At 48.6% G+C, this 13,895-nt stretch overlaps 1 protein-coding gene across 1 annotated transcript in view; it reads right to left on the bottom strand.

Annotated features, from left to right (window-relative positions):
- Positions 1 to 13,895, bottom strand: part of LOC142564890 (uncharacterized) — a 122,720-nt gene that overhangs the window by 77,437 nt on the left and 31,388 nt on the right. The window contains exon 3 of the mRNA XM_075676082.1: positions 13,324 to 13,525. Within this exon, the coding sequence (XP_075532197.1) occupies positions 13,324 to 13,525 (202 nt within the window). The remainder of the gene's footprint in view (positions 1 to 13,323; positions 13,526 to 13,895) is intronic.

A 13,895-nucleotide genomic window follows, 5' to 3' on the forward strand; every position in this document is an offset into this window, starting at 1 on the left:
CCACTAGGCAACATCGCAATGGTGGGTAAACTTTTTTTATACAGCTCACCCGGACTCGAAATTCTAAACCGCCGGGATCACTAGGACTCCTCACAACATTACTGAGCAAGGCTCACCCGAACTCACCAGCTCTATACTCAGCTGGGCTCATTCGGACTCCGTCTCACCAAAAATTCTGTTCAGCTGTGCTCCCTCGGACTCGTACTCACCGGGATTATACTCAGTCTAGATGTTTAAGACTCAAACTGAGCAAATTTTTACGCGACCGGGTTCACTCGGGCTAGTCAGCACTCAGGACTAGTCAGCACTCTGGCGAACATTGGGGGTGGCAGAGGTGGCGAAACGGTCTGACCTTTGTGATTTGCCAGAAAGCACGCTGACGACCACTTGGGGCGTATGAGGTGGTGAAGCTTGTCCACTATCGTTGCGTTTACCGCGCAATCCACAATTTTAGAGATCTTAGGGTCTCCGGCATGTCTAATGCGACTTCACCTGGCCACTGCCTGCACGGCCCCGCACACTGAAATTCCAGCGATCGCCCCAGGGGGCAAAAAAAATCAACCACAGCGTGTTCCAGCATGACGCGCGTAAGTGGAGCTATTGTAAATTGACCGATATTATTATTTGATCGATGAGTGTACATACTATAGCCGACAAACAAGATTACCATGTCATTTTGTTGCAAAATAAGTACACAATTCTTTATAGTGAACTCCTGTTGTTTTATTACTTGAACAAAAGTTTTGAGACCTCACTGACGGGTGATAAGCTGCAGTCCACTGGCATCGATTGCAGTACGTGCCGATTCAAATTGTACGGCGGTAATGTTTGCGAACGGGCTGGTCGTTTTCTTTGAGCAGCATCACGCAGGTTCGTTTTAAATACATAACAACAATATCTCAGTCAGTTTACCCGTTCAACATTCTATAGCCGCCACGAAGCGAAGGTGTTTAAAGACGGCAAATTTGATCAGCTGTGGCATTTCACTGGAATGACGTGCGCATTCACGGCTTACTTCCTTAGTGACATGCCGCGTCCGGCCGCGTAATAACGCGTTGCTTTCAATAAACGTGCTAGGTAGCGTGAAAATTCGCCGTTGTAACCGAGCACAGTCCATTTGGAAACTACTCACGAAAGCATGTTAATCCTGTAGCCTCCAGGTGTGCTCACCGGTAAGTAAAAATGCACTGCTTCGCATTTTCAGCTTTGAATTTCCTTGCGTGCTATGCGTATAAAACAGATTCCTGTAGTAATTTCTTAAAAGTGAAAAAATAATAATTATAAAGCAATTGCTATTCAAAGGGAACTCAAACAAGGCTCAAGCCAACTTTCAACACAGACTTAAGCATAAATAAACAGTTTTGGCTGTTTCTACATAAATGATACACAGCGATAAATTCACTGCACATATTTACTTCTAGAGATAGAGTTGGAATAATTGCGCCTGATACATAACAAAATTACTCTGTTTATTACCTAGTATCTGGCGAAAATTTTATCTAATCGAGGCTTCACTAAGCACAGCCCACACAAAGACACCATTAAAAGAAAAGCACACTCAAAGCTGTCTTTTGTTGGTGTGTGTGCTTTTCTGTCATGTAGCGTTTTGTGCACTGTTCCTAGTCGTACATGAATCGCGAACTCACCCGCACTTCCGCCGTAGTTAATGAGGGTCTTTTTTCCTTGGACTACAGCCTCCAAGACGCTGCTAATATTTGTTCACCCCTTTTAACTCTACTGTCTCTCAACGTAGAAGTCAACAGTGAATGTGTCATCACTGGGCCAGAATCCTCGCAAGGAATATTTCTGAACACTTCACATAGAACCGTGATGTGTTCATTAGTTTTAGTAATTTTTGTTTCATTATTTTTTGCTTGCGTGTTTGTCATCTATTCATCATTTCACTTTTGAGGAACATGGACAAAAGAAAGATTATTGGTCGGCAAGCTGCCCACGCCAAGCCATGGGAAGCTCAACGGTCACCTTATTGACAACCACTCCTCTTGAACTATGCACCTCACTATGAATGTTTGCCAGACAGAGAGGTGTGAGCCCTACCAGGAAATCAGCAGTCCACAGTTTTGTATCGTACTGAGCGGGAATGCTAATATTTTACATACATGCTTACTTGCATCTAAGGGCGTTTTATGTCAGCTGGAGAAATAACATGGTGAGTTCCAACTTGTTTCTTTTTAAGTCGGTACAGCCATGACCAGAAAAGCCATGACTAGAAAAGGCGCGGTCACTCCACCCCATATCCCAGCTAACCAACTGGTCTTGTGCAACGCCGCCCGGACTGCCCAAAGCGTGGATGAAATCTGCAAAGCGGTGATGACTACGAAAAGTGTCTAGCCGGAGAAGCACAATGGCGGGAGGGTCTTGGTGAAAGATCTGGAGATCTCGCCAAACGTCGTCTGTCTGCGGAATATCTCGCCGAGGTATCATCGTCCCTTGTGATGAGGTTGCTCGCCACAATACCTGTCACCAGCTGAATGTCGGCGTGAATCTCGCCGATGTCATCTTGCTATGGCGAAGTAGGTTGCGGAATGGAAAATAGGTTCGTGGGAAATGCCCCTATAAGCGTGGAATAAGTGTGCGGCTCCCACAATGTAGCAGCTACGAATAGCTGGGCAGGCGCTTTTTCGCATACCTTATCGGCGAGATCGGCCAGCACGGACAGGTTCAGCTCCGATGCTGATGCCAAGACCCACTGAACCGTGGGTTGTAGGCTCTGGATAAACAGTTTCTTTTGTATACCGTCGTCGAAACATCCGGATCGAGCGCTTAGAAGTGCTTGCATCTATCTGAGGAGTTGCGAAGAATGGCGATCACCAAGATCCGTTGACCATAGCAGCCGTTTCTGCCGCTTCGACTGAGAAATTGCTGTGCGCTCAAGGATGACCATCTTCGGCGTGTCGTACGGCGTCTGGCTTGGTGGCTCTATTATTGTGTCGAACATTGCAGCGATAAAGTAGCGCGCCGAGTTGGTAGCCGTACCTTGCGTACTGTGAAGTGATGTTAGATACTTGGAAACTCGCCTCTATTTCAAAAACCACAAGCGTCCGGATTTTCAGGCCAGAACGGAGGCAGTCGCAATGAGTTTAAATTCACCGTCGAAGGTTTAGTCCGTGCTTGGTAGCGGTCCGGTGGAAATTTCTGCAACGTTGTGTTTGGTGATCCGGAGTCACCCCTGTGGCGGATCAGGAAACGCGGCTGCCACATTGAAATGCATGTACCAACTACTTTATTTATACAGCGATCAAGCGCTCGCTCCGTTCGAGCCAGCTTCATCGTCGTCAGTGCGTCCGCACATCGCGCTGAGAAAGTTAATATCTTCTAGCTTATGCTTTGCCACCAAGTTTGCCGCCACATAAAGCACACCTAAAAGTTACTCCAAGATAAAAGAGTGGATAACCAACAACTGACTACTTGCGCATATAGTTAGAACTTCTACAATTTCTCTATTCCCTCGAATAGACAGCACATCCTCCTGACATCTAACAGTGTCAAACACGTACGCCATGCTGATCTTGGAAAAGAGCCAGCATTTGGTTAGTCTTCTCTTTCGTTTCTGCTTTTGTCTCTTTCACCGCAACAAAATCTAGAGAAACTTAAGGCAAAAATACAAGTCAACACACATTGGCGTGGTTCCGTCCCTATACTTTTAACATTCAGCATGGCGGTACGAAGGGTTGTCGTCATTTCAATCACTATTGCTTAAAATCGGTCAAATTCAGCAAAATCGTGTCCCGCAGTGTAGTATGGCATCAGTCTTGGTAGTTACACTTCCCTTTACGTGAATGTTGGTTTCCCTGCAAGTGTTCTGCAGAGTCACTTCTCTGCATCGCTCACTGCTGTCTCTGAAACCGACACCGCACCATCACCCATACGCCCTACCTAACGTAGTAGTGCGATTAGGTGTTCGTCTTGGGCGCCTGCCACTAATCTGCATATATATTCGGCTGCGATTTGCGTGTCGCTCGCTTTAGCCTTGTACGTTATGGTTGCTTTTCGTGGAAGCTATGCACCGCTGCTTGCGTCTGGCGTTACTGTCGCGGCAACGATTTTTTTTTTCGCTATGGCGCATAGCGGTTTCGTTAGCAACTTCGTCTTCCCGGACTTCCGTGGCATCCATCCACCGTATGTGGGAACAGGCAAATCAGTCAAATTCCCACTAACGTCGCATGGCATAAAGGTGGAGTCGTTATTAGGGCCTTTTTGAGTTGTGCGCGGTGGAGCTCTTGTTTCTGCGTCCACGTTGTCGGTAGACGAGATTGATGGCGACGTCTCTGCCTCGCCTTCTTTCTACGCTGAGGCCCCATCTCGGCGTCCGTCTCGTTAATCGACAGGTCAGACAGCCCTTCGCTGCCCTCAGGACTGGCTGCGCCAGCGTATGTGCGTATGCACTGCCGCTCATTATGCCCAAACCGGTGACAAGTTCAGCATCGTCGAACACGGCTTTCTCGTCTGATGTGGTACTTGCTATGCACATCCGCCAAAGCGTCGCTCCAACCGTGACTGCCACCAGCGCTACCTTACCAGCAATTTTCTCGAGATGCGGCAAGTCATTCAGCTGTTCTCATGAATTCAAGTTCTCCATGAATCAGTGCCAACGTGGTTTACCTGAGAGTGGATACTTTGTCAGCCACACCAAGAGTACCCCAGCATTCGTTACCAATCAGTGAGACCTATCCGTTAGTAATAAAGGCCAGTCGGACACCTTTCTCAGGAACGGTGTGCAGAAGCCAGCGTACCTTCATCCTACACCTTGGTTCCCAGGATTTATCAAGCTGCATCGTTGGTCTTCTACTTTCAACTGACCGAATTTGACCAGCTTTTTTGCTTTAATATTAGCAAACGTGATAGCCGAGGCATCACTAATGCAGTACACTCCAAAAGCAAAACCTTAAGGAGCACAGATAGGTGACTATGGATGTCTAAAATCTTCGAAATTGTACGTACTTGCACGGAAATTAACTACGTAAGAAAACAATACTCTTTGCAATATGTTTGATGGGAAGCGTAGGTAAAACAACCTTATGCTCATCACTTGCCACAGCTCCACATTCCCGCAGCAAGGCATAGGCGCTACAGTTGCTCGAGCGGAGCACTTCAGCACACAACCGCGTGCCTCGACGTATCAAATGTTTGTTCCAGCAATTCGCCACGTATGATTATGATGATGATTTGCATACTATGGGGGGGGGGCACATATCCACAGCATTAGATTGGTTCAGAGACGGGCGGTAGATATCGTGCGACCAACTAGAACCTATGCAATTATTGCCTTTGTTGAGGATGATTATGAGTTCTGTGCCATACCATATACCCACAATGGACGATCGGCTATCAGGCTAGTTCAAGTTCTGTTTAGTATGATGGATCATTGAAAAGAAAGGTGTGCAGTCACTTCATTCTACCGGTGCTAAGATATGGGGGCGAAGCTCGGACGTTGACAAAGAAGCTGGAGAAAAAGTTGAGGACCGCGTAAATGGCGATGGAACGAAAAATGCTAGGCGTATCGCTAGGAGACAGGAAGAGAGCGATGTGTATCAGAGAGAAAACAGGGACAGCCGGTATTATAATTGACATGAAGGGCAAAAAACGGAGCAGGGCAGGCAATTTTATGTGTAGGATGGATATCCGCTGGATCATTAGAGTTACAAAATGGGTCCTAAGAGAAGGGAGGCGCAGTCCAGGAAGGCCGAAAACTAGGTAGGTTGATGAAATTAGGAAATCCGCAGGCACAAGCTGGAATCAGTTGGCGCAAGACAGGGGTAATTGGATATCGCAGGGAGAGCCCTTCATCCTGCAGTGGGCATATTATATGCTGGTGATGGTGATAATTTCCATACAATAGAAATATGTACGCCGTGGCAGTGGGTGCGGGTCAGCGGCTGTATCGGATCCTCGGTTTCTTCAAAAAAGGCGAGGTTTTTTCTAACACGCCAACCCAACCTTGCTCTGAGGCTCCTTTTGAGTTTGTTAGCACTCGCTCCGTCGCGCGATTGGCGCCTTTATGCGCTCCTTTTGCTTTTCTGGACCATATCGTACCGTGAGCTGTAGGCCAGCCGATTGCCATGGCCGCCTATGTACGCAGCCATGCCTAAGCCTCAGGCTCTCCAGGACGTGCAATCGTCCGCGCGAGACTCCCCTAGGGCGGTCCAGTCGCCTCTCTCGGACGGTTCAAACGAGTCAGTCTTTTCAGCTGGTGGGGATGCGTTAGTTCGCGACGCCGAGATACCTGGGAGGGAACGTGATCCGCCTGGAAGGGATGGCCCCACTACTGCGCTATTACCTCCTGATATTGCTGCCCGCAGTTCCCCGCCTTCCGATTGTGGCATTTCGGTTTCCACCGTACAACCGGATCCCTAGCAACTGATTACCGCCTCTATCCATCGTATAGTCGAGAAACAAAAACAAATCACCGACTTTATTTCCATCCATCTTCCAAAGTTCCGAACGGTCGCCGCTCGCTGTCACCTGGCTGGCTGAGATTTTGCAGGAATGTTCCGACGTGCGCGCAATTGCTGCCGATCAGTCGGGTCGCGTTAATGAATTGCGGAACCAGCTGCAGCAGGCGAGGCGCTTTGCTGGTGATACGCTGGCGGATCCTGCGCCACCTCCCTGCCATTCCAGAACATACGCTGCTGTGGCGCATCTTAGGATGCAGGCTCCTCCGCTGACGACCCGGCCACCCCTAACACTGGCTCCAGAAGAGTTTCTACACCCTGACCCGGACCCACCTGTACCTCCTCCACGACATGGTGCACTCCGGCGAGAGCACGATTTTATCATGTTTCTGACAACCATTGCTCCATCCGCCTCGCCTGCACGCGATTTCATGGCCCTTCTAAAGGCCCACATAGACCCGATCACTGAGGGGATAGGAGACGTCTCGATGCGCCGTACACGCCACGGCATAACAATTCTCACTAATGAGCGACACTCCTTCGACCATCTTATGGCTGCAATCGAGAGGAACCCGCTAACTCTTGCAGCGAAATCCATCAAGGTAGCCAAAAAACAACCCCATGATCGCATTTCAGGCATCGTTCCTGACGCGCCCACTCATGGCCTCCTCGCAGCTATCAATGCGGGAACCCATCTGTCCAGCTCGACCCTGAATCCTGTGAAGAGCGACTCTCTTTCCGCAAACGCTCCGGTCTCTTTACCCACGTCCTTGCCCTCGATGCAGCCTCTTTCCGCTCCCTTACCGGCCTCGGAAGGTTAATCATTGTATGGACTTCAATTGCGGTGCGGGAAGGTTTGCATGTGCCCGCCTGCACCTACTGCTCGATGTACGGGCGCTCTAAACGCGCCTTCCCGCAGAAGTCCGTCTCCTCGCAGATAGGGTGCACGAAGTGTGCAGAGTCCCATCTTGCGGAAACGTGCTCGGTCCGCATGGGCGACCCGGCGATGTCGTGCGCCGAGTGCCGGCGGGTGGTTCGGGCGTCGTCGCATCCCACGGGCGACGCGACTTGGCAGGTTTTGCTGGAACGCATTACGCGTATGCGCATGCGCACGGTTGTGGCTGGCCAAACACGCACCACCTTTTCCTGTCACTTGGGAGCTTCGTGGTGGCTCTTCTCATTTGTACCTCCTGCCGTCAGACGCATCAGCCTGCTCACTATCCCTCGGTTTCCGGACCTGACGCTATGGTCGGTTTGCCACTGCCAAGCCCTTTTTCCTCCAAGGCGGAGGCATATCTCCCTCCCTCCTCTTCCATCTTCGTTTTCTGTTGCTCAACATTTCCCTCTTTTCTTTTCTGTGGATTCTGTCTTTCCTGTTGCTGTCTTTCTTCTCGCTGTCTTTCTTCCTTCTTTTCCTTTAATCTGTCTGTTTTTCTCTCCTCTTTACTCCGTTCAGTCTACCTTCCATCATTGCTGCCATCTCCACTTCTATATTCCTCTTAATGCTCTGTTCCCCCATCTCGTATACTGTCACCCGTGGCCCATTCCACCCCTGTGAAATATCTGCAGGCAAATCTGGCGCTCTGCCGACAACCAACATTGCTGTTGTCAGATTTTATTCAGCAGTAGCACATTGACTTCATTATTATTTCTGAGCCATATACACGAGGCAACTCTCTTCCGCACCTACCTCACACTCACATCACTTTCGCTTCACCAGTTGCTCCGCACCTGGCTTTCTTAGAACCTAAACATTCATATGATATATTTCTAATAGATTCCCATCCTCTCTATGTCATGGTCTCCTGTGTCGCCCCTTCCGTCTCTTTCGTAATCCTCGCCGTTTACGGTCCCCCCCTGAACCACTGGATCCCCTTTCTTATGCCTTAGAGGCTCACCTGTCTTGCATCAGTCAGCCATTTCTGGTTGCCAAACATTTGCTGTGGGGCCGAGTGGAAGGCGATATCCGCGGCGTGCAGCTCGCACAATTTGCTGCCGCAAAGAACTTAAAGCATTGAAGAATCCACGCTGGCCGCCTACCTTCCAGTCCCATCTTGCTGATAGTTAGAGCGATGTCTCCTTTGCATCGGTTCCTCTCGTCTTATGCAGCTACAGCTGGTCGATAGACGATGCCGAGACGCTCTCCAACCACAAATATACCTTGTTTTTTTTGGCTACACCAAACCTCGGCATAAACGCTTAACCAAATCGACTACATCTCACCTCCTGCAGACACTCATTACTTCTCCATGGTTCTCGATGGTGCAGCACACGACTTTGCTATCACCCAACGCAGTCGATTTGGTGTTAGCGAAGTTTTACACTCTCTTGGACCAGCTTTTTCCATCTCCATTCTCGCTAGATTAGGCTGCGCCTCTTGCCGACCAATTCTTGGTGGACTACCAAGCTCACCGTCGAACGCAAACGCATCCATGCTCTCCGTCGGCGCTTTCAACGCACCACTGACCCTCTCCTTCGACAGGCGTTTAAGGCGTAATATTACGATGCCCATGCCAACTGTAAAATGCAGATTGACCAGGGCCGATCTGCTGCCTCAAAATCTATCTGCTCCGATCTCTAAACGTAATCTTTTCGGCCTCCCTTTCTGCATCTGCTTCGATAAACTCTCGCACCAATTAACTCCCCTCCCTCCTTTCACCCGATGGTCGTTCAACATGCAGCGTGCTTGATTCTGCCCGCTTTCTCTGTAGTGCTCACGTTTCTAGAGACTCCTCGCAACGGATGATGCGACCACGTCCGCTTTCGTACTATAACCGACACCTTACCCTACGAGGACTATCGAGCTCCCTTTCACCTTCCGTGAGATTGAACATGCCCTCAATTCAGGCAACACCAACGCTGCCCCAGGCCCTGACGGACTGGCTCTTGCCATGCTCAAAACGCTTTTTTCCCCCCATCACCCATCCTTTTTGTCCTTTTCATTTTTACCAATGCTTCAATCTATCTTACTCCCCTCCTGATTGGCGTAAAGGACGTGTCATCTTTATTGCCAAACCCAACCGCCCTCCTGACTCTCCTTCATCCTACCGTCCTATTGTTATGAATTCTGTATTTAGAAAAATTCTGAAACGTCTTCTCGATTCCCGGCTCTACTTTTTTCTTCACTCCAATAACCTACTTCATCCGCGTAAATTCGGTTTCACGCATTGGAAGAGTGCGTCCACCGCTTTGCACTGCCTTTGAAAAAGTTTAAACACCTACAAAGACGCGAAACTGCGCGCCATTCTCATCTGCCTAAACTTCAAAGGCGCTTTCGACAGTGTTTGGCACCTGGTCGTTCTCCACTTTTTACGCTCCCCCAATTGACCGTCTAAATTGTAATATCTCCTAATATCTTTCTTAGAGCACCGCGTGGTCACTTTCCGATCGCAGGCTGGTGCGGTGTCTGCCACGCCTACTTTGGGCAGCCCTCAAAGGACACCCCTCAGTCCGCTACTGTGGAATATTGTTATTTACGTATTACTTAACCTCCCCTTTCCCCCGGACGCGTTTGCGCAAGCGTGCGCCGATGACACTGCTGTCCCGCTCTTTGCAGCCAATCGTCGCGCCTTAGATTCTAAGGCATCTCTCACGCTCAATCTTATTTCGACCTGGGCACAGCGCACTAAACTCACAATCAGTACCGATAAATCCTCTTTCCTCTACTTCCCCAGTAGCCATTCCTCTTCATGCACCCGTATTCCCATTGTTCGCCTTAACGGTTTCGCCCTTGATACTCTGTCGAGTATCAAAATTCTTGGCGTCATCTTGGACACACATCTTATCTTTAACGCACATTTAACGTATCTCCATGCTAAAGCAGACCTACTCTCTTCCATTCTTCTCCTGTTCCTTCGAATGCACTATTTCATGCCTCCCTCCGCTTTCCGTCTCCTCTACAATCAGGTTCTGCTTCCTTCCATAACACATGCTTCTGTCTGGTGGCCCACTTTTCCTACGTCACAGTTTAAACTCAATATTACCTCTACCCAACGTACCCTTTTCTTACAATCACCGGCGCTTTTCTTAAGACGCGTACCTCATCTCTTCAGGTTTTGACTAATAAACTACCGCTCCCCATCGAACTCGACTGCTTAAATGCTAAGTTTTCCTTATTCGCGCTCATGGCCCTTAACTTTTGTCGCCCTGACACCTACTATGCGTCGCTTGTCCCCTACCCCCTGAACCCTTGCGACTGTCCTCCCAGCCTTAAATCTCTTTGTTCTTATCATCGCCTTCAACTTCAAGAGGTGCCCTGTGTTACCGCTGCGCACGCCTACCAACTGTATCCTGATGGCCCATACTCTTCCCACTCTGCTGGCGCTGCTTTCATACTTTATAATTCAACTGGCGATATCACTAAGGTCGGCAAGTTTAAACACATCGGTGCCACTTTTTCCTACGCCACTGAAACTTTCGCTTTATTAGAGGCACTAGCCTACATACGGACTCTGCCTGATTTCACCTCTAAGCCCATTTACACCGATTGTCTGTCTTGCATTGAACACTTTCACAACCACCAATACCTATGTACAGGGCATCAAGCAGCTTCTCCTTTTAATTTCTACCTGGCGACGGGTGTTTTTTTGATGTGCCGTCACATCAGGGCGTCGATGGCAATGAGATGGCGGACTGACTTGCTAACTCCGCTGCCTCCCATGGTAATTCTAGGTTTCTCCTTGGCACTCCTTCTCGCATAATATCTAAGATGCGTGCCTAGTCCTTCGCCCAGTTGAATGCTCATTCCACGTGAGGGAAAATTGACACTGGAATCTTTCAATGGATCAAAAACGTTAATCGCATTCCCCCTTTCTTCCCGCCGAAAAGACCCATCGGTCACCTCAACACCGCTCATGGCCGCTTCCCTTTTTACTAATTCCGCTTTCATCTCTCCTCTACCTGTAATTGCTCATGTGGCACTCCTTGGTCAGACTTGCTAAATCGTTTGAACGACTGTCCCCTCACTTCTCATATTGCGCATCTCGTTAAAGATAATCACTCGACTACGGTGACACCTGATCTTTATAATTCTCATCTTACCGACCAGCGAAGCCGGGCAGTCCTTATTAGTCTTGATCGCGTCATCTCTTGGTTCACTTTTCCTGATCCCTCCTAATAGGCTCTTTCCTTCAACCATCCATATTTATTTATTGGGCTTTTTTCCTTCTATCTCCTTTCCTCTTTGCCTTTCCTCTTCCACCTTGCTCTTCGCCCTTCGCTCTATAGTGTCCTTAGTTATGCCAACTAAGGTGGAGCTCGTCTCCGGGGACACGATAGACGGAATGCCTGACCTCTCGGCTCAGCCCCTCTTATTTTCCCCCTCCTTTTCCCCGTGTGTCTCTTTGGCTGAATGCTAAATATACACTTAATGAAACTGCTTTGCTACCGCTTTCAAGCCTCTTGCGGATATTCAGTCGCGCAGATATTCAGTCAAGCGGTCCCTGCGCTCTGCTTCTGCTGCCTGGCCCACTGTCCGACCTACCTGAGACCTCCGCTCACCTGTACCAGATGCGCGCCGCCCCACGAGCCTTCAGGCATATACCACTGCATTAGTCAACGGGGAGCCACTTACCAAGTGCCAGTCCATCTCCAGCCTCCTGCAGCCAGGCTCACCCGAACATCTGCTGTCCGGCATCTTGCTGGACCTTCCTAGGCCTCCTCTTGCCCTGCCCTCTTCTGTCGCCCTGATTCTTTCTTCTTTTCTTTCGCTGTCCCTTTTCTCCCTCAATTTCCTTCTTCATACTTCTGCTGTGTGACTTAATAAAGAACTGGTCGGAATACCGAGTCGCCACATGCCGTGCAAATGCAGACCTATACATCGCGGTAATTCCTGCTCCTTACTTTTCATTTGTATTCACTTTAGGTCGGCTTACCTCGTTTTTTTTTCTTTCTTCAATTGGCTTTTTCTCAAATTACACTGGTTTTCTACCCCTCTTCATTTATTTTCGATTGACATAAACCTACTATACCTTGGTGCGGGTTTATGATGATTCAAGGTGATACTCACAACGGGCAATCGGCCTGATACCGGCCGTTTCATACAAAAAAGTGAAGGACTACATACTAACATCAGCATCTTCAAATTCCGTATCAGGAGCGAGCGAGTGAGTGAGTGAACGTGGGCGCACAAGTTTCCATTATTCGAAAAGCGCAGGAAGAAACGGGAAAATATATAGCATTTTATTAACCTCATTACGAAAGTATTGCCACAAATACATTCTAAAGTGCTCGTTAGATGTGCATGGTTTTTTTATCGACGCAGCCCTACAACTTTATGGTACTTTGGTAATATGGATGCAAACCTATACGTGAGAATAATATAATGCATATATATTACACTAGTTACAGCAAAACAACTCGCATTGAACGTTTTAAAGCCGTTTCCCTTCAAAAGTGGAGCAGCCGTATTCATAATACGGAACTCACCAGTTAATTTGACCTGTAGTTCGACCACATTTTGGATACATTGGAGGCGCGCATTTATTGTCAAGTTTGCATTTCCTACCTCCAGGAATCCACGCTTGCCCTAACCTAACGCGAGTTGGCGATCAAGTCAGGGATGTATTTTACGTGAAACATATAGATACGGCAACGATGCTTGAAGTCTGTGCGTTACCGTAACGTCATTAAAGATCAGCTGTTCGGGGACCACGAAATGACATGATGTGTGGTAAGGCTAAGAACACCAGAGGAGCGTACTAATATGCTTGAGTGGTTAAGGAGTAGGTAGCACCAAAACAAAAATTCTCATGCCCCGACTACGCCCCACATGATATCAAGAAACGTGACACGTCGCCGAAGTCCGATAAACAGTCTGGTCCCATGTTTGGAGAACTCTAAAACAAAGAAAAAACCAGGCTTTTTGAACCGGTTAGGCCTTCGTTAGCTTCAGCTGGTGGTGAAAACTTACCTCCAGAAATTCGTCATCCTTGCAATGAACGGCGAATGAGTAGAAGGAGTCATTTTCTATTTGGGTGTCAGGAGATTCAGTGGAACCTGAGAAGCTAGGTCCCTTTCTATGTACAGCAGACACTTTAGCCTTTTCGTACTTCATTTCCATGTACCACGTCTGAGCGCCGCTTTTATAATAAACACTGATATCCGATAGGCCCCTGAAAAACAGAAAGCGTGGGATGACTTACTGCAATTGCACATGTGCATGCTTTATTGATCATCTTTAAGACTTCTCAAGGCTAAGCACCACAGAAATGTAAGAGAAACAATGAAGAAGCCGCAAAGCTGCGTCTAAAAAATGCACCGACGATTACGATACTGCGTAATGTGAAATTGAGCGCACATGTGTACGTGCTTTCATTCGCGATATATTGGCTGGCGCGGACAATCTGTCTCGAGCGGCAAGTTCCACATGGAGCAAAGTGTGGCGAGACGGCCTCGATAATCGGGAGATGGAGAGAGTAAGCGCGCACCTGACGCGTGGGCGCGATTCAGAGCAGCCGCTGCAGCCAACTCCCGCTCATGCAG

Source organism: Dermacentor variabilis, chromosome 11, assembly GCF_050947875.1.
Source record: "Dermacentor variabilis isolate Ectoservices chromosome 11, ASM5094787v1, whole genome shotgun sequence".
In the NCBI taxonomy this organism is placed as follows: Eukaryota; Metazoa; Arthropoda; class Arachnida; order Ixodida; family Ixodidae; genus Dermacentor; species Dermacentor variabilis.